The sequence below is a fragment of the Tachysurus vachellii genome, chromosome 4, assembly GCF_030014155.1.
Source record: "Tachysurus vachellii isolate PV-2020 chromosome 4, HZAU_Pvac_v1, whole genome shotgun sequence".
NCBI lineage: Eukaryota > Metazoa > Chordata > Actinopteri > Siluriformes > Bagridae > Tachysurus > Tachysurus vachellii.
In genome coordinates this window covers 21,225,657-21,253,276 of record NC_083463.1, presented here as the reverse complement: position 1 = coordinate 21,253,276, position 27,620 = coordinate 21,225,657, and the positions used below count along the sequence as shown (strand labels likewise).

Genomic DNA, 27,620 nt, shown 5'->3' with positions numbered 1-27,620 from the left:
AGCAAGGCCACTGTATGTGATTTTCCTAACACCTGAGAGTCTATTGCTTGTGCTAACTGATCTGTTCACACTGAGTGAGGAATGTTGTTTATGGCTCAGTGTTCAATCTGCTTTCAGGATGATGACAGTAATTTCCACATGGACTTTATAGTGGCAGCGTCTAACCTTAGGGCAGAGAATTATGATATACCAGCAGCAGATCGGCACAAGGTAGGAAACTAGAGTTAATGCCAGTTAGTGTGTGTTTGTGTTGGATGTAATTCTCATTTAATGATTGCAACATCAAACACACACTAAACTATAAACTATACCGTAAAATAAACCCATGCACAGAAACACACCCTACTCCAATGAATAACATTTCCATGTTGTTGTTTTTTTTGCTTATACAGAGCAAGCTCATTGCTGGTCGCATCATCCCTGCTATCGCCACAACCACAGCAGCAACATCAGGCCTTATGTGTCTAGAGCTGTATAAGCTTGTGCAGGGCCACCAACAAATCAGCTCCTTCCGTACTTCATTCCTTAACATGGCAGCCAGTTACTACTTGATGTCACAGCCATTCGAGGAACCAGTGTTCACAGTGAGTACTGCTGCTGCTTACAAAGACGCTTGACCAAATCTGTTTATCTGTGATTAGGGTTCAATGTATAAATAAATCTAATCCATTCCAATTCATACATTCAAATTACTTTACAAATACAGGCATATTTGGACAAACTGAGTTGCCAAATATAGCATTTTTGTGTTTTATAATTTAATGTGTGTGTGTATATATATACAGTATATATAGTAACTTGTATATGTATGATTATTGGTCTGTTTTTTTTTTTAAACATCAGTCTTACTAGATGGCACAATTCAAGTATCCTGAAATATAACTAACACTGTCTTTAATAAATAGTCTAATCACTTAATCAAAACCAATTTGAAGCCTTTGTTTGCTTCTTTAGTTTTGTACTAGAGCAATCACATTAAAATAGACTTGCATTGAAAAAAAAAAGATAAAGATGTTTAACTCTCTTTGCTACTATCAGAATTTATCAAGCATTTACTGTTAAATAATGTCTTAAGGCAGATTAGTTTAAGACTTTGCAACCAAGAACAACACTAGCGATGTTTGTAAGAACAGTAAACAGAACGGGATAAAGGAATGAATTTGGGCCGATTCTTTCCTCCATTTTCACTGCTATATTACATCTCACTTTGTTTATACATCTGTAATACATCATCAACAGTGATTGAGATGGTGCACATAAAATACAGTCATGGGCTGATCATTAACTCTATTATCCTTTTCTTTTTGCCCAAAACTGTTTTTGGACAGCAACAGAATTTTTTTCTGTAATAGTGTGTATAATAGTGTGATAGTCCATTTGGATTTAGCTTTCAGCCATCCAATATAATATCATGACCAGTAGTCACTGCTACTTATGTAATAGCTGTTTATGCAATATTTTTACTTGTTTTATTTAATTCTATATATTTTCTAGAACAGAACTCGGATAGTGTGTGTGTGTGTGTGTGTGTGTGTCTGTGTCTGTGTCTGTGTCTGTGTGTTAGTGGAGCCGCAGTCTGGACCTAAATCAGCCCAGGCTTAAGTGATCCTGTCTTTATCCTGAAGGGCTTACAACATTTAGTAAATGTACACCCTCACACAGACCTCACTTTAGGGAGCTTCATATGTTCACTCATTCTGAGGGACGTTCAGCAAAAATCAGATTGTTCCGAGTCTAGAAACTGAGAATCCCTACAGTGAATTCGGGTGAACTTTTAAAATATAAGTTTTGTGTGCTGTCTCCATGTAGTTAAGACTATAAATCAAGAGCCAAACTTGTGCTTCTGAGAAAGGAGAAGGGGAGGGGTCAAGCCCGATGAAGTAATGCGTCACAGTTGCTTAAATTGTGGAGGAGGAGGGGAGGTGTGTGTCTTTATACCCCCTGTCAATGTGGAGGGTCAGAGATTTTTTGACCCAAGGGTACAGCCATTGAACTTTGCTTTGAAACACACCAGCTTGGGTTACTAGAGGGTTATGACAGCGAGCTGAAGTGCTTGGGATGTTCTGCTTTTGCCACACACACACACACACACACACACACACACATACACACAAAGCATAACAGATTTTGTTCCTCTTATTTTCATTTGCAGATATAATACTGTTTTATTTTTGTATTCCTAGAAACGCCTGCATTCAGCATTTCAACTCTCAGGTCTCTTTTTGTCTTCCATCTTTCCCTTTCTCTCCCTCCAGCACTTAGATTGCCTTTGTCTCCTGGGCTCATATGTCTGGCAGCTGTCTGGTTTAGAGAGAAGCTGTACTTTCCACAGGTGGGATTAGTTAGGAAACAGCTAGAGAGCACTGCATGTTGGCAGTCCAGTGCTGTATTACTGCACTCGTTTTGGCAGAATGCTGTGTGTGTGTTTGTGTGTATTGGTGTAGTGTGTGTGTTCCCATTTTATGTTTGTGGTGATTAAATGTCCCCATACGCATATGAATGTCTGATCATGGGGCATTTGGTTGATTGCTCATAAATAGCAGTTTGATTATCATAAATAATTATATCAGGGAAATGTTCTCAAAAGGAAGGACGTGCGTGTGTAATGAGAGAAACGCTTAGGTAAGGGAAAGGTTTTTTAGCATTAAGAGAAGAGTAGGATAAAGCAGCATGTGCAGATATGAAAGAAACAGCACACAGACACATGATTGGTGTATGCTAGTCAGGATGATGTACTTTTCCCATGGTGAAGTACATGCAGAAGACAGATTTGCAGCATCCTGTTGCACCCACAGTGCCTGCTATCTGTTATATTAATTCAATTATGTCAAGAAATACTATACATACACTATAAGGCCTATGGTTTGAGGACAGCTGACCATCGCACCCATACGTGGTTCTTCCCCAAACTGTTACCACAAAGTTGGAAGCAAAAAATTGTCTAGAATGACAATGTCTATGTGCACAAAGCGAGCTCCACGAAGACATGGTGTGCCGAGCCTGGAGTGAAAGAACTCAAGTGTCCTGTATAGAGCGGTAACCGCAACCCCACTGCACACCTTTGTGTTGCATGAACTAGAACAACGACTGCACCCCATGTGTCCTTGCCTCAATTCATTGCCTGGCTTCACTAATGCTCTTGTGTTTGAATGATCACAAATCCCCTCAGACATGCTCCAAAATGTACTGGAAAGCCTTACTAAAAGAGTGGAGGTTATTATAACAGTGAAGGGAGAATAAACTGGAATGGGAGACATATGAGACCTGCACACCTTTCACCATATTGTGTAGTTTTGCCTAGGCAACTATATTAAAATGTTCATACTAATTGTTAATTGTACTTTAATTAAAACGAATTAATTAATTAAGTTCTAATATCATTTTCATTAAAATGTAAAGTTTTTTTTTTTTTTTTTTAATCAACATTTAAAACATACCAATATAGATTATATTTCTGCAAATACTGTCTTCATAAATTAAAGTTTTAAAAAAGGATTAGCTAAATTAAGAGCCTGGACAAATCAGTTGAATAAGTGTGATTTGATTGGATTTTGTATCGATTCTCATGGAATGGAAAATTAGAAAGCACAAATTTTATTCCAGATGTGTTCTAGCCAAGGTTTTGGAAAGATCATCTCTACTTTTTTTAAGACTTTAATTCTTTCCACTAACGTTCATTAGTCTTAAAAAGAATGTATTTATTTCCATTGCAGTGTCAGTGTTAAATCACTAACAGACTTGACTAATCAAAACATGTGCTGGATCTATAATAGTACACTCCAAATCGACTGCTATCTGTATTTGCTATCAGTACCATCCGCAGAATTACAAAACACAAAGAACAGACCTCAATGTATAACCAACATCTGCGTGGCTAATAGTTTAAATGTTTTTTTTTTTTCATCCGTTGTAGCATTGGTTATCACATAATTTCTCAGTGAAATCATTATATGTTCTTTTCTTTATTGTAATAGTATAATATGAACGTTACTTTAAGGAAAGCTAGTTCTTGATTTCTACTTCAAGCCCACAGATGTGGGAGTAAATATTGAGTTACTGGTCTTCTAATCTGGATTTCTACTTGGTGATTGTTTTTCAGTGCATGTACGGTTTATTGGAGAGAAAAGCAGGGTTGAGTTCGCAGTAACACATTGAGCTGAAGTTGTATGAAAGAAGATCTTAGCGCAAAGGGGTTTCTGGGAGCTTTTGAGGCATAGCTGTGGGCAGAAACTAACCACATGGTTCCATTTCCCAGGTGTCCAATGTGAAGGACCGAACATCTATAGCTCTTTCCTGTGAGTTGAACCTTGGGTCTCATTTGTCACACTCACCCTCTTAAGTTTGTCCTCCATTTCAATTTGGGCTTCATCAGTATATGTTAACAACCTTAAATGAAAATCCGGTCTCTTCCTGTAGTGTGTACTCTATCACAGAGCACTTAGACTATAGACTATAGACTATACTATTTCAGGGTTGGGTCTCGCTTTGCTCTCCAATCAGCCTCAGTTCGTTGTTGGATTGGATTCCACAAGATATTGGAAACATGCATTTCAGATTCTGGTCCTTGTTGGTACGATTGCATCTCGCAATTCTGCAGGTTTTTCAGGTGAACTGTCATGCTATTAATCTCCTGTTTTACAATATCACAAAGGTTTTCTATTGTATTCAGAGCCGGGCAATGCGAATGCCTCTGAAGAACACTGAACTCATTGTGATGTTGAAGAAACCAGATTGAGATGACTTTTGCTTTGTTGTCCTTGTGCATTAACCAGCAGAAGATGTTGATCTTCATCAGCTTCCTAGTGTTGCCTGACAGATCCCATTTTGATATTCTGCTGTTGTGCAAGGTTTGACATGTTGTGCATTATTAGATTTTTTTCTACTCACCAGAATTGTATCAGAGTTACTATATCCTTTCTGTCAGATCGGACCAGTCAGACTATTTTCCATTGAGCTCTCATCAACCAGCCGTTTCTGTTCACACAATTGTCATCAAAATCATTAAGATCGCATTTTTCTCCATTTTGATGGTTGATGTGAACGTTAACTGAAGCCACTGGCCCGTATCTGCATGATTTTCTGCACTGTACTGCGGTCATGATTATATAAACCACAGACTGTGGCTTCTCTGATTTTCTGAACACCTACAACTTAAAGCACCCCAAAGCGGTGGTCTGTGTGTGTGTGTGTGTGTGTGTGTGTGTGTGTGTGTGTGTGTGTGTGTGTGTGTGTGTGTGTGTGTGTGTGTGAGCGTGCATATATATGCAAAAATGACTGCTATTTCCTGTTATCACAGGAAGCCTCTCTATTGAAACCAGATTTCCTTCGGAGCAGCATTATGGTGTGGCTGCAGTTTTTATTTCCTTAATCATTCACAGCTTCGGAAGGCTAGAAGGAGGAAGGGAGAGATGAACAGGCCTGGTGTTAAGGCTTCAAAGCCCATGTGTGAAGTTTTGTTTTTCTTTCTTACTCCCTTCCCTGCTGGAAAAGCTTTTGCTTACTGGGTTATTACACCTTTTTTCCAAATATTTAGTGGGTTTGGAAGTCATAATGCATTAAAAATATTTCTACATAATCCTTCATATATAAATCTAAACTTCAGAACTGTAGATTACGTGTGACCTTTTGTTAAAAAACATTACGTATACGTTATTGAAATGCCTTCGATTGTAAGAGAAAATATAGCATGTTGATCATTAGTCTTGGCTTTGACCCAGTGGCCTTTAGAGTTTAGAACTGAGTCTCATATTCCAGTGTGGTATGTTTGTGTTAAGTCTCCATTACCAGCACTTAACTGCATGTACATCTCAGTGCTGCTGAATTCTCAAACCTGATAGGTGAACAGATGTTGTTTCATTTTCTATTCTCCTAATTTCTATGAATACATTTTTATGAAGCTATGACAGTAATGCTGGCTTTAAGACAAATCACAGATTTATATTTCATGTATGTGTTAAAATACTTCTGTAGTAACAACTTTCACAAAGACGTGTATGGCGGACGCGTCACGTAAACGGGTTAAAAAATGTGTGTTATTGTTAAAATGTAAACACTTTCTCTGTGTTCACTTTCTCTTTCTCACTTTCTTTAGCATTTTTGGACAGCTTTGTGCTCGGGTATTGATCAGTGAACATTTGAAAACTTCAGCAGGAAGGAATTAGTTATAAGTCTGTAATCAACTCAAAAATTTCCCTGGCCTATTAGTTATCGTTTGCACAATTCCATGCGACTATAAATTATTGTAGACAGGACTTTATGTATATTTTCATTATTTTCTCTACAGTTTCATCCAAATCAGGATGGGTTCCCTTCTGAGCCCACTCAATGTTTCATCCTTATGTCATCTCAGGGAGTTTTTCCTTGCCACTGTCACCTGAGGTTTGCTCATTAGGGATAGATTTTAGAGATACAAAGTCAGTTGTTAAAAGTGCTATAGAAATTGAATTGAATTAAGAGTTTCCAGTGTCAGCACTTTGTAACAAATGTAACAGCTGTATAAAATAACATCAGGTTTCTGACTTGGGAGATTCTTCATGGCAATGAGCTTGGGATGAGTTCAGGACGGTCCTTATTAGTAGTTGTGTTTGGTTTATAAGTCAACCTGAGGTTTGTCTGTGATTATTACGATTGTTTATACTAATTCCTTTAATAACGTTAATGCTGAGTTTGCACATTTAGTGCATTCACACATGCTGTATGATGTTTATTAATATTGTTGGTATCTTCACCCAACCTATTTATATGTTACTGATGATTATTTTAGGTTAATAATTGAGTAGCGTATTGGGCACTGTGATACTCATTGCCAAGATCTAATTTCAGTTTGACTTGATGAATATGTTTTATAAAAAGCACAGTGCCATATTTCAATGCTTTTTGTTTATTGAGAATTTATTTGACATTTATTTTACATGTAGGTTTATATTGTGTATAGCAACGTGGTAGTTTTGACATAAAACAGTCACGTCTAATTATTTTCTTATTTATATTAATCGAAGAAACACACACACACAATCACAATCACATCTATTTAATCCTCTTGAAATGCAATAAAGCATCTGATTTAAACACCCCAAGAGGAAGGCTATAGAACTTCCTCAGATCACGATGTTATACTAAATATCATAAGTCTTGGAACACTGCTTGTCTGTTGTATAACAAGAAATAAATTATTTCGCAGATATTCAACAACATTAAGCATCACTAGAATAATTTGCAATAAATAAATAAAAATTATGGGGTCTTTAATTGATAAAAAAATTGTAATCCATAGAAAATTGCAGTTAAAAGACTTCCATACATGTTGCTATAGGAAAATAATCTTCCTTGTGTCAACAATGATTATATTCGTAACAGATCACGCCTTCTTAGTGTTTTATTCCTTACTTAAACTCTGTAAGCTCCATATGAGTCTTGATCATTGAAACCCTTTTCATTAATAGGTTTTGCTTACAGATTGTTTATGTTTACACAGTGACTGTGTGCTCTGTGCTTTTAGCAGCTACAAATTCCATACCTTTAAGTCCTATTTTATTTCTCAATATGGCACATGCTATACTATTGATTCAACTGCAGAGTAAGAAGGTAAAAGTAAGACAAAGAGAAAAGGCAGATTTGCCTTTGCTCCCAGGGGAGTGTGTGCATGACAAAGAGTATAAAAACTCAACAAAAGTGACAGTCACTCTGCAGGATAGTTTTCCACATGGTTGCTTAGTGTATTACTTTTCCTTTCATTGATCATTGATCAGTTTTTGTCTTTAAGAACTGTGATTTTTGTTTGAGTAACAATCAAGTAAGATAAGCAGTAGGAAAAATAGTTGAGAGACTTAATTACACACTGCTAAAAGCTGTAGTTGTTGTTGTTGGTCTTGTTTTTTTCCTCTTTATTTTTGTCTTGCACTGTTTGCACTAAGTTGCACAGATGCCCTTTATGTTGCTAAGACTAACTTACTTAAGTCCTTAGCTCTGTGTTGGTCCTGGAGAAACCTTGTCTCCTTTAGCAGTACTGCATCAGTTAGATATGGTTAAAATGACAATAAGAGCTTCTTGACTTGACTTTACTTGACTTAAAAGAACAGACTTGAGTCCTAAGCTGTTTTTATCACCAACTAGAAAGAGTTAGTGTGTTTTAGGATCTTCGGACAACCAGGCCTAGACATCCTAAAAAGATCAGGGTACTAAATAGTCCTTTGTTGGATTAAGGTCTAATCAAGAACCCTCCATTGTTAATGTTATCTGAATTCAGTGGAGCTTTCAATACATTACACTATCATTACATTTGTTATTTCTGTCACTGAATATATTTTGCTAATCAATTATTCCATGAACTGAGTGATGGATTATAGCTAATGTAATGACTTTTGTAGTTACTTTCTAAAACTTCCATTTCATCTGTTGTTCCTGTTACACTGTTCCATTTTGATAACCGTGGAGGAATGTGGTAATAAAAAAAGAAAAAGTCAGAAGAAAACACTTATTTAATCAAAGATCTTTCCATGCAGCTTTATCCCCCCCCCAGGAATCCCAGCGAGTCCGATTAAAACCGCAACATCCTTAATAGGCAGCGCTAGTCTTTCCAACACAGCCAGTAAAAACAAGGAATGCAACATGAACAATGGCTCGGAATAAGAAGAATGAACTTTTGTGCAAATCAAAGCAGATGAACAGAATCCATCTAATCCTTCACCGTGCGTACTTTTCATTTTTCTGTATAATGTTGGTTCATTAACGTGCGCTTGTGTTCATGTTTTAAAGAGAAGTTTCTAAGACATGTTGTTAAGTTCAGGGAAAATCCATAAACATGCTTGAGACCTTTTGATTTTAGTACACAAAATAAGACTCTGGAATTTATGGACGTTTCCCATCGGGTGAACTGGGAGTAGAGACACTGGAACATTCAGTATGAACCTGAGCTCTGAGTTAAGTAACTGCACATGTTCAAGCACATGAGCCATGGTCAGAGTAAGCAATATGTTGTAGTTTCTTTTATGTCTAGAATAAAAGAAGATTTAATGAAAGACTTTGACCTTGTCAACACCTTTGGATTAAGCTGTTGGGGTTATTTCTACCTAAACTGACCCATGAAGCTGTTTTCCTGTCAGGAAAAAGAAGCAAAAGCATTTTGACTGGTTTCCAGAAATCCCAGCCCTTTACTGGACTGGGTTTATTATGTCACATCAATAAGAACATGGTTCTGAAGCCTAGATCTCTGATCCTCTATCCAAATGCTTCACTCCCTGTGTCTTTCCTTTTCCAAACCACACCTCGCTCATCATCCTCTCTTCTGTTATCATAAACACTTTCTACACCTCTTTTTCTTCTGTAGTCTGTCCATCATTCTGTTTCCAACCAATGACATATGTTGTTGATTAAGGCATTTGTTAGTGAACTTTCACCCCAAGGAAATAAAATCTCACAAATTGTTCTCTCTCTTGTGTGTGTGTGTGTGTGTGTGTGTGTGTGTGTGTGTGTGTGTGTGTGTGTGCGCGCTCGTGAGTGTGTTGGTCGTTGCCTGAATTGATGTTGTTTCTTTATAATGTAAGTACCTACTGTATAGGGAGTCTAGAAAATAAAATTCCAGTATTAAATGCTTTGTCTGTGAATCCTCCTGCAGCCTATGACATAATTTAAGGCTTAAATTACAAATGTACAATTATAATGAATATTACTAGTGAAAAATGCAGGAGACAGAAAGTGTTCCTGTATATGGTGTTCATTAAGATGTAAGATGCAGACATGCATATGCAAAGTCCTGTGAAGGTAGATAAGGATTTGGTGCTGATTTGCATTGCTTATGTAGTCTGTAGTGTAATGATTGCTTATGTAGTCTGTAGTGTAATGATTGCTTATGTAGTCTGTAGTGTAACGATTGCTTATGTAGTCTGTAGTGTAATGAATGCTTATGTAGTCTGTAGTGTAATGATTGCTTATGTAGTCTGCAGTGTAATGATTGCTTATGTAGTCTGTAGTGTAAGGAATACAGATGTAGTCTGTAGTGTAATGAATGCTTATGTAGTCTGAAGTGTAATGAATTCAGATGTAGTCTGTAGTGTAATGAATACAGATGTAGTCTGTAGTGTAATAAATGCTTATGTAGTCTGAAGTGTAATGATTACAGATGTAGTCTGTAGTGTAATAAATACAGATGTAGTCTGTAGTGTAATGATTGCTTATGTAGTCTGCAGTGTAATGATTGCTTATGTAGTCTGTAGTGTAAGGAATACAGATGTAGTCTGTAGTGTAATGAATGCTTATGTAGTCTGAAGTGTAATGAATACAGATGTAGTCTGTAGCGTAATGAATACAGATGTAGTCTGTAGTGTAATGAATGCTTATGTAGTCTGTAGTGTAAGGAATACAGATGTAGTCTGTAGTGTAATGAATGCTTATGTAGTCTGAAGTGTAATGAATACAGATGTAGTCTGTAGCGTAATGAATACAGATGTAGTCTGTAGTGTAATGAATACAGATGTAGTCTGTAGTGTAATGAATGCTTATGTAGTCTGTAGTGTAATGAATACAGATGTAGTCTGTAGCGTAATGAATACAGATGTAGTCTGTAGTGTAATGAATGCTTATGTAGTCTGTAGTGTAAGGAATACAGATGTAGTCTGTAGTGTAATGAATGCTTATGTAGTCTGAAGTGTAATGAATACAGATGTAGTCTGTAGCGTAATGAATACAGATGTAGTCTGTAGTGTAATGAATACAGATGTAGTCTGTAGTTTAATGAATGCTTATGTAGTCTGTAGTGTAATGAATACAGATGTAGTCTGTAGCGTAATGAATACAGATGTAGTCTGTAGTGTAATGAATACAGATGTAGTCTGTAGTGTAATGAATGCTTATGTAGTCTGTAGTGTAATGATTGCTTATGTAGTCTGAAGTGTAATGAATACAGATGTAGTCTGTAGTGTAATGAATACAGATGTAGTCTGTAGTGTAATGAATGCTTATGTAGTCTGTAGTGTAATGATTGCTTATGTAGTCTGAAGTGTAATGAATACAGATGTAGTCTGTAGTGTAATGAATACAGATGTAGTCTGTAGTGTAATGAATGCTTATGTAGTCTGTAGTGTAATGATTGCTTATGCAGTCTGAAGTGTAATGAATACAGATGTAGTCTGTAGTGTAATGAATGTAATGTAATGTACAGTTATATTCTAAAATCTTGTTCAACTAGTAGTCTTTCTTAATACATTGTTTTTGTTTTTTTGTTTTTATTTAATGTGATGTCACTCAGCATGTTATGATCAGATGCTGTTAGCCCAGTTCACAACTACATGCTAATGCTAATGTCTATGTAATATTTCATTCTTAGAGTGCTTTCTGTTATGCTACATACATTTCTCTGCCACTTCTCACTTCTGGCACCATGTTATTGGATTTGTCCCTGTTTCAGTGCCTTGAAATGAAACACACATTTTTCTGGATTATTTTTGGACTCTTTCTTGTTGATTTTAGGTGATCTGTTGGAGTTTACATTACATTTATCTTCCACTGCTGGATTCTAACCAAAGATGCTGTAGATGTTTTTTGATTAACCTCCACTTCACCTCACTTCATACATCCACTGCAAGGCTGCTCTCTGTGTATCTTACACCTCTCACCCACCCTTAATGACCCTGGTTCTGGCACTCATTATCATCTGCCTACATGTATTTGCTTAAAAAAAACTTTAATTTGCTGCTGTGTATGTGTGTGCGTGTATGTGTGCTTATGTGTTTGTGTGTCATTCTCAGTCAGTTAGTTCTAATAATTTTTCCTCTTTCCAATTCACAAAGAATTATTTGTGCAACAAAGCAAAAGCAAATAAATATAAAAATAAATGTGTTGACCTGTTGGCACATGTTAAGCTGTTTTTATTATCTACATAACTTCTGTTTTTATTTAAGATAATGATTATTGCTAGGCAATACGTTGGGAGTCAAAAATCAAACAGGAAGTATGTCGCCAGAACCTTGGAGAAGACTTCAGTCCTATGTTTTGATTTTAATAACGCTTAAATCCTTTATAAGGATTTAATATAGGAATGACCTATCCATCCAACCAATCCATCCATCCATCCATCTATTTTCTGAAATGTTTATCCTTCACAGGGTCACAAGGAGCCTGGACTCCATTCCAGGGGACACCTTGGACTTGGTGCCAGTCTTTCGCAGGGCACAAACACACACTCACACCCATTCACACACTACAGACAGTTTAGAGATGGCAGGCAGCCTAACACAAGTTTTTATACTGGGGAGGAAACCCAGAGGAAGTCCTCGAAGCGCAGGGGAAACATGCAAACTCCTCACACAGGGCAGAGGCAAGAATCAAACCCCTAACCATGGATGTTTGATGAAAATGTACTGCATTACCAAAACTTTTTTTATAAAATCCATTTCTTTTCTAACACAATCTACACTGCTGTAACACATGTTACCTAACAGAACTGTTACTTGGGTCTAATGTTTCGATGTTCTGCTTGAGTTGCAGGTCTTTTAGTCTTTTAGCATCCATGATATGCAAATTGCTTCCATAAGCCATATATATGTACATATATAGATGTAGATTGTGTTAGAAAAGAAATGGATTTTATAAAAAACTTTTTGGAAATGCAGTACATTTTCATCAAACATCCATGGTTAGGGGTTTGATTCTTGCCTCTGCCCTGTGTGAGGAGTTTGCATGTATATATATATATATATATATATATATATATATATATATATATATATATATATATATATATATATATATTTTTTTTTAGTAGTGCCATAACTCTCATTTGTCATTCATGTGACCTTTACTTTTTATCCTATTCTTAAATGTCTCCATCTTATACCTAAATACCATGTGTAATTATTGTCCTTGTTTAACAAAGCACACCAAATCCTAAGAACAACCCTTTTATTGATTAATTAACTTATAACTAATTATTAATATGTAACTGTCATTCTGCTTTTGCCCAACAAAGATTCTGCGGATGACATTTGTTTGTGTGTAGCTGAAAGGTTTAATTTCCAAAAATAGGAAGTACATCTGGCATGGGACACGTTTTTACACCATTGTCTTTAACAGCTTCATATAACGCACGTAAACAACGTGTTAACCTTATGGAGAAAAAGGAACCCCATCCTGAGAGAAGAACTAAACCACACAGAGATCATTGTTTGCTGAGAATGTCTAGTAAATATATTTAGTGATTTCATTGTGTGTGGTGTGCTTGCATTAGTTAGCTAAGGAAGTTGTGTTTTTCCAGTAAACACAGGCTGTTTTTACCGCGTTATATTTGTAACTTTCTGAGCGCCAGCGCTCTTGCATTTGCTTCAGAATTTTAACTGGAATTTTAACTGGGATTTTATGAACCTTACCCAAAAAAGCAAGCATAACAATTTGATTTATTTGACAAAAAGTAAGAATGACCTGGTTAACCTCACACTTGCAATAAATAAAGTGTGTGAGCCATACCAATGGATCTGATCTCACTAAGCCACGACAAACCATTAGACACAGCCATTCGGGCAGCAGCAGCCACATCTACACCCCCTCACCCCCAAACTGCCTTCATTTCCTGTTCACTCCAATCTCAAACCCTGCACTTTTGACACTCGACACCAGTCAAGCCAGGTGTTATCACCACTTTATATAATTACCTTGTCTGTGAGAAAAGCAGATAGGAATGAGTTTCAAGAGTTTTCGATTTCCTGGTGGAGCCTGTTAAAGAATCCCAGCTGTAGCTAATACAAACAATTAACTACATGTCATGGCCGTGCTTTACACAACTGAACAGCAGTTGGCTTCAATATCCTTTGAATAGAACAAAATTCGTCCTGTGCTTCTTCATGACAACAGCTTATTTAGGAAGTAACAGCTATTAATATGAAACAATTGTAATGATCCATATAGTAATATAGTTATTTCTTTATTTCACACCCATTTGTAGGTTTGACTTGTGCAAATGTATAATTCTGCAATCTAAATGTCATATGTGTTCATGTTGGACTTTATAGCAACACAGTATATTCTTGTATGAGAGATTCTGTGAATTTCTTTACCTTTCTATTCGTTCACTCTCTTTTTTACTGGTTCTGTTGTGGATGGCCTGTCCAACTGTTCTAACCTGACAATAAGAAAATTAAATCACTAAAAGTGATTTACATAGTCACAACTGTAGCCGCAATATGGAAGTAAACCTAGCAATAAGGTCTGTGTTACTTATATTTAGCTCTAAGTTATATAATTGATTGACTATATGAAACAGAATAAATACAAAATATATATGTGTATATTGATTCTGATGTAATCAAATGTACTAAATCATTATTAGGAATAAATGGACGTTCTTTTTTTTCTTCTTCTTCTTTTTCTCTGAAAGTTTCTCAGGAAATCTGGTTGAGATTAGAGTAGTCGGAGATTCCCAGTGCTTGGATTGGAAATTTTTTTTTTTAACATTTTAGTTCTTACAGCAGTCAATAGAACAGCTAGATAGTTTGTAAGTAATTCATTTTTGTATTGGTTATTCCAATATCTCTTGGTAAAGTAGTTTATACAACACATATCTTATTTATTTTATCCAAATTTGTGAGCAGTTATTTAAATTAAGTCAATTATTTTGAAAGGTAGTCCATTTCAGTTCTCTATATCACAATATAAGTTAACAAAAATTGTGTTCACCAACACAAGGTTCATTGTATTCAGTACACTGAATGTTATCTATACCAGTCAGCTACTTTATTTTGAATCCTGGTCAGTGATATATTTAGTATTAGGTTAGAATTCACCTAAAATAGAGCCTAGAATTTTACCTAGATTTATACCCAAACTTTTCTGGACGCATGACCATCACATGCATATGTAGTTCTTCCCCAACTTGTTGCAAACAAGTTATAATACCATTGTGAAATATGGCTTTGTCAATAAGATTTCCTGTCACTGGAACTAAGAGGCCAAAACATGTTGCATCATGACACTGCCCTTGTGCACAAAGCAAGTTCCATGAAGAAATGGTTTGCCAAATTTGATATAGAAGATTCCCGAATACCCGTGCAGAGCCCTGACCTCAGTGCCTGACCTTTATTAATGTTTTTGTAGCTCAACAGGCAAACAGCACTCCAAAAATCTAGTGGAAAACCTTTCCAGAAAAATGCAGCTCATTATAACAGCAAATTGTGACAGAAAATTAAACTGAATATTGGAACTTTTGGCCCTCTACTATACATGCAGTCAGTTTGTTTTTTTGTGGGGCAACTCAGGAATATTTAGTAATGCATATAGTCCCATATGATACATCTAGCTTTAGTTATACCTTATGTAAGGTTGGAGCAATCAGCCAATGGTGTGTGGCACAGATGTACAGATCACAGCGCTAATTGTTCACTGTCAGAAAACATAAAGCCATGTGTAGGTCTTTGAATGACCATGTGATCACCGACTGCACAAAAGTTGTTTACACTTAACGAGATGACATTTATGAGGCCCTGTGTTCTAAAGAATCAATACTGACCAATGTTGTTGATGAGTTAGCCAGTTATTATTGATCCTGCTTTTACCTTCCTATTTCAATTCTACATAGGTGAACTGTTATGTCTGTGGAAAATCAGTACATAAAGAGCGAAACATATCAGCTGCAACAGGAGAGCTATCCTAGACATTTTTTTATTATGACCAGCTTTATTTGTCACATTTTGGTTTCTGTTAGAACCTGTAGAAACATGTCCCTATGTCATTGGTAATCAATGCCCTACATTTATACGACTATTGATTTTTTCATAAGGGATGAGACTCTGTCCCCAGATGGACACGAGACTGATATATGGGTCTTGTTTTCAGCTGTGTGTAGAAGGACCCCTCAGGCAAACTGCGCCATTTGTTTGCAGCCTGTATTGATGGAGTCCTTCTGGCACGAGTCGTCAGTATAGTGAAGAGACCCTCATTGGCAAGACAATTGCTCCAACTTCTGTTTGCTATTTAACACGTCAAAAGGCCCGATGAATAGAAGGCAGTGGCTGGAGTGTAAGTGTCAAATCTTCAGAAGACAAACACCATTCTGTCAACCGTCTCCCTCCTTTGTTCAGCTTCTTTACTGGATTGCTGAATATGCAAGGCAGAGATAAGAGAGGTTAAAGGGTAAATGAATTAGGGCTTGGATGGGGGTGAACCTAAAAAAAAAAAAAGGTCTGTGTGCTGTAACGAAATCAAACCAGGAATCACATTTCTTGTTTTTTTTTTTCTTCTTTTCTGATAATTTTATGTATGTAGCATTCATCTCAGCTATATTAAAAGATATTATAATATATAGCTGTACAGTGACACAAAAGATCTGTAATGCAGTAATACTACAAAGCAGTGCTAAAGAAAGTGTTTGGTTGCTGACATCTGTCACTGTAAAGTCACTCCACTGACTCAGGTCACTCAGCACCTCCTAATTGTGGACACACTTTCTATTCGTTCGCTTTCTTTTTTACTGGTTCTGTTGTGGAAGGCCTGTCCATCTGTTCTAACCTGACAATTAGATAATAAAATGACTAAAAATGAGTGAACACGGTGGATTTACATAGTCACAACTGTAAGCCGCAATATGGAAGTAAACCTTGCAATAAGGTATGTGTTACTTATATTTAGCTCTAAGTTATATAATTGATTGACTATATATTTACTATATTGACTATATATACTTATATTGATTCTGATGTAATCAAATGTACTAAATCATTATTCGGAATGAACGGATGTTCTTTTTTTTCTTCTTATTCTTATTTTTCTCTGAAAGATTCTCAGGAAATCTGCAATCTGCATCTGAAGTCTGCTAGTATATTTCTAAATTAGGAAATAGAACCAACAAAATTGACTGGAAATACTGAAGTTATCATGAAGTTGTCATGGAGATCAGGTTGAGGTAGAAGTCACAGACCATGCGAAAGTCTTGACATTTCTACTTTAGGGATTTTTCTAATGGTTTCCAGTAGAGTGTTTCTAGAGTCATCATGACAAGGATCCTATTTAATAAATTTTCCAAAAAAAAATCCCATGCAAACAAACACATAAAAAGAAACCTTCAGGTATAGGCCAGACCACCTTAAAGGGCAGAAATCTAAATATAGATATAGATCAGTTTTGTCTCTGTTATGTATCAGCTGATTTTCCAGTGTTTATCATCCCATGCCATGTATTGACTTTAGTAGACTCTCTGTGTTAAAGGTCTCTGTTATAGCAGTAGACTAACCATCCTTAAATGGCAGTGTGGTTTATGTCAAACTGACGTGTTTAAATACATAAGAACAGCAGGCTCACATGAGAGAGAAAGAGGAAACAGATTGTTCTTTTTTCCGCCTGTCAAGCGCCATGTATTTTCTGAGTTGGCTGTTGTTTATACAAACAAAGCTGAGTAGTGATGACATGGCACCATAGTTTGCGTCTCTGTGAACAGAATTTTACATCACCACACTTTAATAAGCATGCTTATTATATCCAAGGCCAAGCAATTTTAACTGTGAACCATCTACTTCTCAACTCAACAGAGTTTACACAGTGTGTAGGGGATTTAATGTCATCTTATATTATTATGTATATCCTGTTAGATAGATTTGATCGTTACTTTTTCTGTTATTTTTATCTGAATTCAGGATGCCATAATTTAGCTTGATTTACAGTGAGAGAAACTCGCTGTAACTTTTCAGTCTTGAGGCTTTTCCTGGATTAGATTTGATCATTGTGTTAAAAACTACATTGTACACTTGGCAGTAAAGTAGTTAGGGTTAGTATTTATATATAAAATAATTGAATCATTTCAAGTTACACAGTGGATCTGGAGTCTATCTTTGGAACACTGTGCCTGGGAAAGGAATTCACACTTCTTGTTTATTGTTTTAATTTAGATTTTGTAGGGAATGACGTGTTTGTTGTGTTTCCTGTGGTGAGATCTACTGCAAATATGCACCCATTTAACAGGAAAAATTATTGTCTGGTAACAGTAAGAACGGAAATTGTTAGTCTTTTTGCATAGTAGATGTTTGGGTGCTGTAGATTTTGCATGACTGGGAAAATTCATAAAGCACTGAAGTGTTCGGTTGTAACCAGAAGGCTTTTGGACACATTTTCAATCCCTCCAGGATTCTGCGATTGCTTAAATTAATGCAAAATCATGCAAACAATGCAATTTTCTGAGGAGATTGCCCTTTTTTAAAATTACCACAGATTTTCCACAGAAAAAAAAACACTGAAAAAAGACACATCGCAAATTTAGAAAAAGAAAGTAAACATAAATATATATATAAACTTCTTTTTGCAATAATTGCAAAAAATCAGATCTTTTTCACTTTTAAAATCAAAGTTTATTCATCCATCTAAAGTAACGACTTTATCCTAGGGTCACAGTGAAAGCAAAGTCTATCGCCGTAGAACCAGGCAAAAAGTTGGGGAATTCACCCTGAATCACCGCTGGTACACCACAGGGCTCCGTGTGCACACACACACACATTCACGCCTGTACTCATCCTGCTAGAATGTTTGTTTTTGGACAGTAAGAAGAAGCCGGAGAACCCAGAGGAAACCAATGTGACAGTGTGTGTTCAGATCAGTCTGTCAAAACTGTGCATCGTGCGTCTGTCCGATAACATTGAATAATATAATAGAGAACTTGTGCTTTCTATCACGTTCCACGTCCTGGCATGGCTTGAGTAAGGACACATGGTGAAGTCAGAAAGCCCTGATTACAATGTAGCCTCTGATATGAGCAGAACAGATGACAGTTTTGGCTCCTGTCCATTTGGCGAGCAATAACCTCAAGCCTCAAGCTCCAATTCAACATTGTTGCATGTTTTGAACTAGAAATAGAGCAATACCTATTTACTACACATTTTTCTATACTATATATAGATATAGTGTTAGGATTCAGGCTGCATTGCTTTAAAGCATATTCAGTGATCACTTACTAAAAACCTACCTATAGTTCCAGACTCTTCCTAAGGCGGACATTTTTTCAGGCTGTGAGAAAATGAAAAACAAAAAAAGACTGTACGAGATTTGAAGGAATGTTTTAATGGTTTCCAGGGAATGTCTGGATTCCGGTGTTCTTGCTTATTTTTAAACCCCTGTGGAGCGGGTAAAGTAGCTGGCATCACATTCCCACATGTGTGGCTGCTGATCCTCAGCTCTGGTTGGCTGCAAATGCTCTGTGGCCTTTCGTGATGAAGTGCATGGCAAACGTCCAACCTATCTTCCAAACAGTCTCTTCTTGCAAGAGTTAAGGAGGACAGGGCGAATATGATTTTGTTTACTCTCTGTTTAAATGTATTGCGAGATAAAAGAATGTTGCATTGATTTAATCAGGACATGGTGGAAATGATTAGATTATAAATAGTACAAAGAATAATATTCTATTCCTGGATTATTGTGTCAACAATCATGATGGGGGAAAATCCATTAGGTTGATATACAGTATATGACAATAAATTGGTCAAAGACTGGACAGTTATACGACTAAATTGCCTTAATTTCCCCCCAACTGCTTAGATTTATTTGCAGGTTGCACTAAACACAAGACTCTGCCTGATGTAGAAGTGTTAATTTATTGTTAAGGACTGAAGTGATTATCAGAGGAAAGAAGACTGTGTTGCAGCGGGGAAGCCTCACAGCTGCAGGGTCTGCGGTTCAAACCTAAGCTCAGGTTACTGTCTGTTCTGCAGTTCTCCTCTGTTTTCTCCGCTTTCCTCTCACCTCCCAAACAGATCAGTAGGTGGATTGACTAGTGTAAATTACTTCTAGGTCTGAAAGAGTCCAATCCAAAATCACCACAATTCTGAGCAGGAGAAAGCTGTTTACAGATGACTGAATGAATGTATGATTTGAAGCCATATGCTGGTGGAGCTATTGATTGTTCAAGTGCACTGTGTCCTCCTCTGTCTAGTGCATAAAGTGTAGAACTGTCGTATCATCTCAACTGGAAAACAAACATGAAGTATAAGCCATTTCTCAGTTCTGATTGGTGTCAAAAGCATGTAAAAGAACATCACTAGTTTTAGCAGAATATAATGAATTTTTAAAAACATTGGAAAATATCACATAGCATGGGCTAACTGATAAAATGTCGTGTCTGGTGGACAGTGCATGGTAAACCTTCTCTTCTATCTCCTTCTCTCTTCCCCTATGGAAGCAAATCTGTGAGCGTTGAGTGCATGAAGTGTCCAATATTTCACTACTTGTTTTTTCAATTTGAATAAATGCATGATCCCGAAACACTTCTTCTTGTTTGGATATTCTACTTACGCTGTTAAAAAAAAATGCCATAGAATAGTAGCATAAGTATGCGATTTAGGACACACAAACTCATGCCTTTACAACATGGTTTTGAAATTATTACTGTAAATAAATTACTATAAATATAAACTTAATATGTGTGTGCTCGCATCAGGGCTGGTTTCAGCTAATTATATTAGTGTGAGCTGGTACAAATAATAGGTGGGCAATCAGTATTAATCGCCTGGATTGCTTTGGGGCATTTGTTGAGGACTGGGGATGAGCAGTGCTTGTGGAAGGTAAAACGAAGTTAGCTGTATCCTCTGATGTGCTAGCTACAGAGACACAGGCAGCACCAGTATTACTTTTTTACGATAATTTTCAATACGATAATTGTCCGTCAAATTATGAGCATTTGTTAGCTGCTGCACAGCAATCACAAAATGAAAAAAGTAGGTAAACTTTAAAAAAAAAAAAACCCTCAGTACTGAGTTACAGCCTGTAAGCGCATCGAAACTATTCTGTGCCTGAAGAATGCTTATTATATAGTTCTGTGGGACTGCAGACAGATCATTGCCTGGTGGCTGTAGGCTGTGCACTCAATAAGAAGTCATGCTGTGTATTTTCTGTGATATTTTTGGCTAAAATTAAAAAAATCTATCTTAGATTGGTTGGGCAAGACCCAAAATTGCCCAGGCTCAAATAAACACACTCTCTCTCTCTCTCTCTCTCTCTCTCTCTCTCACTCACAAACACACACACACACACACACACACATACGCACACAGTTTACTAGATGAGAAAGTCTGGAGTCAACAAGTATCAAGTGTCAGCACTGTGGTTAATGGGCAGGTGCTGCAGTAAAAAAAGATCTACTGATTGAACCAACAAATCTGGGGTTGAGATGAAGATATGCAGCAATAAATATACTGGTCATGTACTGCTACAGTCTCCCAGTATATCCAAACAGAGCAGCTGTTGGTTATAGTTACAGTAGTCTCTATACATATTTACACTACAGATTTTTTTTTTCTAGATGAATATAAATGTAATGAATGCTGAAAATATCTTTTGGCAGCTAGATGGTTGCTGGAACCGACAGTTTAGAATAGACATGGGGTGGGGAAGATAAACTGTGCTGCATGAATGCATTCTTTGATAGACTTTGTGTGGCTGGAATCGACAAGTGTGTGTCTTTGGCCAGAATCAAGCACATCCTGTGGATCTGGGCATAGGACTCGATGTGTAATAATTTGTTCCACACTGTAAGCCAAATGCACACAGACACTCTTACAAAGACGCAAATGTTCTGGATGAATGCTGAGCTTTATGGGTGCAGTGGGCCTTAAATCTAAATATATACAGTACATTTGTGAAAGAAAAAAAAAACTAAAAATCTCGAATTACGTTATTCATGGCTAGCATACTTAACCTGATGAAGTGAGACAAAAAAATGTTAACGTTATTTCAAATTTGTAGGTGATGTAAAGATTACATTATATAGTAAGAGAAGTCCTTGACTCCTTGGTGTTTTCCGTGGCTTTTTTCTATTGTTTGCCCAAAATATTTGTGGGACTTTTTTTTATCTCGTCCTACATTTGGTCATTTTTTTTTTATTTCCAGCCTTTGCCTGTGGTCCTCCATTATAGCTCCCTTAGGATGTGACCTCCGAGCCCAGGGAGGCCTGTGTTTGGACTACTCTCCAGACTTGTGGATGAACAATTATACTGTTAAAAACGACAGAATGTCATTCAGACTGTTTTTTTTGGTCATGTTTTTTTTTCTGCTCCCGCTCATTCTTTTGCTCTCTATATCCTTTGTCATGTCTGATCATCTGGTCATTTTTTACAAATAATTCCATTTCCTTCACAGAAGCAGATTGGCAGATGTTGGTGTTCTTTCCTGATGTGCTTGCTGTGGAGTGTGCTTGTGTGTTAAGAACTGATGTGATGTGTCTCTCGGCAGGTTGCGGGGAAAGAGTATTCCCTCTGGGACCAGTTCCTGGTGCAGGGAAGAAAAGAAGGACAGGAGGAAATGACAGTGGAAGAGCTTCTGAAATACGTCAAGGTTAAACCGCACACACACACACACACACACACAGACACACACACACACAGACACACATAAATCTGTTTAAGCTGAATATCACACCACACACAGATCATTGTGTAGCAAATTATGGCTCTATTTCTCCACCTCACTTTCTTTTTAGCGAACTTGATTTCCAGTTGCCAGGTACAGGGTGGTGCTTATAGTATAAAGGCAGCTATGGCTACCTGGAAGAGAAAATTCCTAGCGCTCCATACTCCTTCTGGGGTAATCGGGTTTGGTGCTGGTGGCATGGGCGTCATGTGGTTGGTTGAGTTGGTCCAGGTGTATAGCGTGTGGCTAAAGATGCAGGCCATCCTCATGTGGCTGTGAACACATGAGCTTAATTGCTCTATGCCAATGCCCAAAGTGTCTTTATTGTTAGTAGATAAATGTTAAGCTGGACAGTCTTTAAAATGTTTCCCTCCACACTATCAGAAGCTGCACTTTGGCATGCTAGGCCGTTCTTCTTTATTTAATTTTCTTGATTTCACATATCTGTTGGGGCTTAGAGTTTTAATTGTGAGGTTATCGTTTCTTTGTATATTGTTATTATTTGCTTTATTTTGTTCCTTTGTGTTCATTTTCTGTTGTGCGTTGGCTATTTAACACATGTTGTTGGTTGCGTAAGATTGTGTGTATGTGCTATATTTTTTAATTACATTGGGCCAGTGGGGCTGTAGACAGTTTACCAAGTGTTTGCCAAGGAGCAGAAGAAGATAAGTAGTTCCTGAATAATTAGCAGGGAGTTGATATTAGCTAACTTTAGTCTCCGTACTGACAGTTATTTCTTACTTTCTGTTAAGCTGTGTGCTTAAGTGAGTGGCCCGTTGACTTTACAGTTGTAGAGCTTCCTTCTCTTATCTTGTGCTGTCGTTCACTCAGGGTGTTTTCCATTATGTATTTGGTGTGCTGCTTACTTGTGGTGTGCCTTCCAGGAAACCTAACCCCCCCACCCCTGCGCACACACACACACACACACACACACACACAAACGTACACACACACACACAAACACACACACCCCACCCACCTCCTTTAGAGCAGCATCATGTGCCCTGCTTCAGTTTTTTTTTTTTTTTGGGCGTATCTTTAATGTTGTTATGACTTTTAGTGTGACAATAAAGATTGCTCTTCTTTTTGGAAATCATGTCTTTGACTGATCAGTGAAAACAACCATTGTGACCTACTTTGGATAAATTTGTTAATTGATAAAAACAATTTCCTGGCGCAAAATACCCTAGTTGGTGTAGTCGGAACTATACATGTTTTTGCCGAGCTGCGTTTTTCCAATTAGTCTTTCTCGACCCTGCTCTTACCACGCAAGCTTTCATTCTCTCCATTAGCACCCAAAGTTGAAATGCCCAGGTGACCCCATCTTCCTTCTCATCAGGGCCAGCTGGTACATTTCACTCACACACACACACACATGCACCTGAATCTTTCATAATCATGAACATCATGAATGAGTTGGTATGAGGTAAAATGTGCTATATATAATTTACATTTTTTATAATTTTGTAGTAATGTATTATAATATTTTTCTATGTGTAATATATATATATATATATATATATATATATATATATATATATATATATATATATATATATATATATATATAATATTTCTTTCATGCAAGACTCCCACATTGTGATCCTGTTGTTCCTGTAAAAGTTTGTTGTGTTTTCTCTAAATTTCAGGAAAACTATCACTTGACCATCACAGCTCTGTTTTATGGACCTGCACTGTTATACTCCAATCACTCAGATCGACTTAAACAGAGGTGGGGATTTTTCTACACGTTCCCATTTCTAGCTTTGTAAATCAACTCAAACTGATTTATTTCATACATTTCTGATTAAAAAAAAATATTATACACTTACAGTTATGGAGGCTTCTCATTGAGCTATCTTTCTTATTTTTATTGGAGCTATTAGATGTGATTAAAATGTATGCTTTGTGAACAATTCTGTACTTTACAGACTTCCTTTTTTTGCACTTTCAGAAAAACAGACTCTTGAAATGCCTTGTGTAAATGTTTTTATTTTAGTGATGGAAAGAAAATATGTCTTTAAAGAGATACAGTAGTCAATTTGGGTGCAGGATGAGCAATTTTGGCAGGGATTAAAAAAAGATCAACTGTGTTGCTCAAGGATTAAGTAGGTCCTTGGGCTACAGTTCAGTTCAGTGTAGTTTAAACCACAATGCTCTGTTGTCTTAAACCCATAAGAACAATTATCATGAAAATGTATCTTTGTACTAGATTGGCTAAAAGTATATCAAATACCAAATGTCTTCGTTTGGTCTTCATGGCTAGATCTGCTCTGCTTCTGCTGAGCGAATGCTGAGGCTGACTGTGGACCTGCTGCAACATAGAGATATTGAGAGATATTCTGGAGAGGAGGAGGGTGAGAAATGAATTCTGGGGTCTAGCCTGGGTGTTGGACAGGATAATAAAGGGCTACATAGTTGAGGAAGCGTGGCTATAAGCTGTGACGAGGGCATTTGGAGAACCAATGAGTGTTGGAGAAAGAGTGAATCAAAGTCCTTTCTAACGACTTTAAAATCCCTAAGACTGTTCACATCTTACCAGCTTTAAATGATGAACAGCTTGTTATTCGTCAGTCATCATCTTAACCTTCAGGTCTTTCCAGGTCTTTTCACCTGTCGAAAGAGCTCCAGCTTCTGTCAGGGATGCCTTTCCTCTTCCAGATCTGATCTTCGTAACCAAATGTGAAGACAAAGCAATCAGAGTCATTTGTAGCTTCTGTGCCATGTGTTGTTTTCTCTCTGTACCACAACAGCAGCAGCCATATTCTGTGTTTACACGCATATGTTAGCCAATGTCAGGGCGTTAACGAGTAACAATAAAGGAAAGCCTGTGTAACACCTCATCCAGGAATACCACTTTCAGCTGCTCTGGAACTTTCATTCGCTTGTACTTTATACAAACAGTTTAGCACGTGGCTGCAGGAAATTCTGCACAGAACACAAGCACCATAACAGAGATTTCCTCTGTTTTGCTGGCATGAGGGTGACCTCCCTCTTCCTCTGTGATCATTTACAGCACAAATATTCTCCATGTGAGCTCTCAGTACAGTTTACAGTGGTAGTTGTGTCCTACTGAGAGAAATGTTTTCTTTTCTGCAGAGTGTCAGACGTTGTCCTGATGGTCACCAAGAATGAGCTTCCTGTTCATATGCAGATGCTGGAGCTCATACCTTCTTTTGCTGAGGATGAGGACTGTGAGAAGGTTCCACCAGTTAGGTACATCTTTAGATGAGGTCAGCAAGATGGAAATGCAAAAAAAAGTCAACTTTATTTAATGTCAGCCTTATTACATTGTTCTGCTGAAACCCTATTCATTCTCTTTAGAGTAGTTTCATTAATTAGCTATAATTAGTTACTTTAATGTGCTTTGTGATTTTTCTTTATTACTTTCTCTCTCCATACATCCACCCATCTCTCTCTCTCTCTCTCTCTCTCTCTCTGTCTTTCTCTCTCTCTGTTTCTCTCTCTCTCTCTCTCTCTCTCTCTCTCTCTCTCTCACTCTCTCTGTCTTTCTCTCTCTCTGTTTCTCTCTCTCTCTCTCTCTCTCTCTCTCTCTCTCTCTCTCTCTCTCTCTCTCTCCAAAAATCTGAGACCACACTGAAAATCTGGGGGTTTCTTTTAATTTTAAGGAAATAAAAGGAAGGTCTTAGCATTTTTTAAATATTTAAAAGGTTTAATAGCTTGAATATTTGACAATATTTAAGATATTTAAGATCCTGCACTTTTTCAATCTCCCTATTTATTGGAAGCAAGTTGGTGATGTTGTGAGGAAGGTCAGATTTTCTCCATGTTTAATCTCTTCTGCTGAAACTAATGTGTAATCTCTTCTAATGTGATATTATGATGGATCTAATCTGAAATGGACCGTAGTTAAATGCACACTGTCATTAAAACAAAAAAAACAAAAAAAAACAAGGGGGGATTCCACTTTTCACTCAAGTTGTTGTCAGTAATATCATTTGTAATGAAATGTGTTGTATTCAATTGGGATAGAATGCAAACGAGAAACATTTTTACGAAAGAGAGGTTAGTGATATATACTGAGCCAAAATTCTCTCTAACATTCAGTATACTGTCAAAGATCGTCATGAAATGCAGAAATTTCAGTAAAAAGCAGCAGACAGGAGTTAGATAGCTGCTGACTGCTTTGTGTGTCCTCTTGTTAGTGAGACACTGAGACACCTGTAACACTGCCAGTCTTTGTCATGTACTGATTATCACACACTGCTATCAGCTTATCACATTATATAATGTAAAGACTATAAAGAACAGTCTAATCTTGTCTGCTCCATTTTATTTAAGTTGTACATTGTCAAAGCACTTTGCTACTCTCATGTCCTGCATTTGAATATAATATGGAGGGCGGGTGCATGCATTGTGGGTAATTATACTGGGAATGACTGAAACAATAGCACAGGACACTTATTAAAGCTGTGTACATATATTTTTGTCATGCACAGCATAAGACCATAAAAGATATATCATATTAAACCTTACCCCATGTCTATTGTTTGACTTATATGGACCAGTGTCATAAGATGACAGAAAAAATAAAATTTTCTCAAATCTGATTGGTCAGAAGGTGTCTGTTAGTTTTATATCATTAATTCGGACTGTTCCGTGAACGATTATCATTTTTTCTTCTGCACAGACAATTCCAGGGCAATAGTTTTGCCACTCCCCTCTGGGGTTTGATTCCTGCCTTCACCCTTTGTGTGGGGAGATTGTATATTCTCCCTGTACTCTGTATATTCTCCCTGTATTATCTCCCTGTACTTCCTCCAGGTACTCCGGGTTCCTCCCCAGGATAAATATAAGTGTTGTATACTGATTGACATCTCTTACATTTTCCATTGTGTGTGATTGCACCCAGTGACAGTTGGCACCCTGTCCAGGGTGTCCCCCATCTTCTGCCCCCATTGATAGACTCCAGGTTCTCTAGAGTTCTCTTTAATATAAGAGAGAACAGGAAATCATGTCTCAACAATGTTCCTTTACATTGACCAATTAAAATGAACTCACGGGCAAATCACAGTAGTGTAAATGAGTATACAGGGGTTTGCTTCAGGGTGGTAATCACTCTTGGCTTTAAGTCTGGCCACATTTCACCCCCATTTGTGCTTTATTCCTTACACAGCAATCATCTATTCATCAGATCATTTATTCATGGCAGAGGATGAGGTTTGTCACTGATGTGGTCTACACCAACTCTGCTAAACTCAACCTTCTAAAAGACCTCAACATCTGAATCTGTTTTA

General features: G+C 37.2%; 1 protein-coding gene across 1 annotated transcript in view; it reads left to right on the top strand.

The window, feature by feature from the left end:
• Positions 1–26,933, top strand: part of uba7 (ubiquitin-like modifier activating enzyme 7) — a 50,735-nt gene extending 23,802 nt beyond the window's left edge. Inside the window, exons 20-24 of the mRNA XM_060868322.1 lie at positions 118–210; positions 393–584; positions 22,186–22,287; positions 24,012–24,094; positions 25,462–26,933. Of these exons, the coding sequence (XP_060724305.1) occupies positions 118–210; positions 393–584; positions 22,186–22,287; positions 24,012–24,094; positions 25,462–25,594 (603 nt within the window). The 3' untranslated portion in view covers positions 25,595–26,933. The remainder of the gene's footprint in view (positions 1–117; positions 211–392; positions 585–22,185; positions 22,288–24,011; positions 24,095–25,461) is intronic.
• The last annotated feature ends 687 nt before the right edge of the window (positions 26,934–27,620 follow it).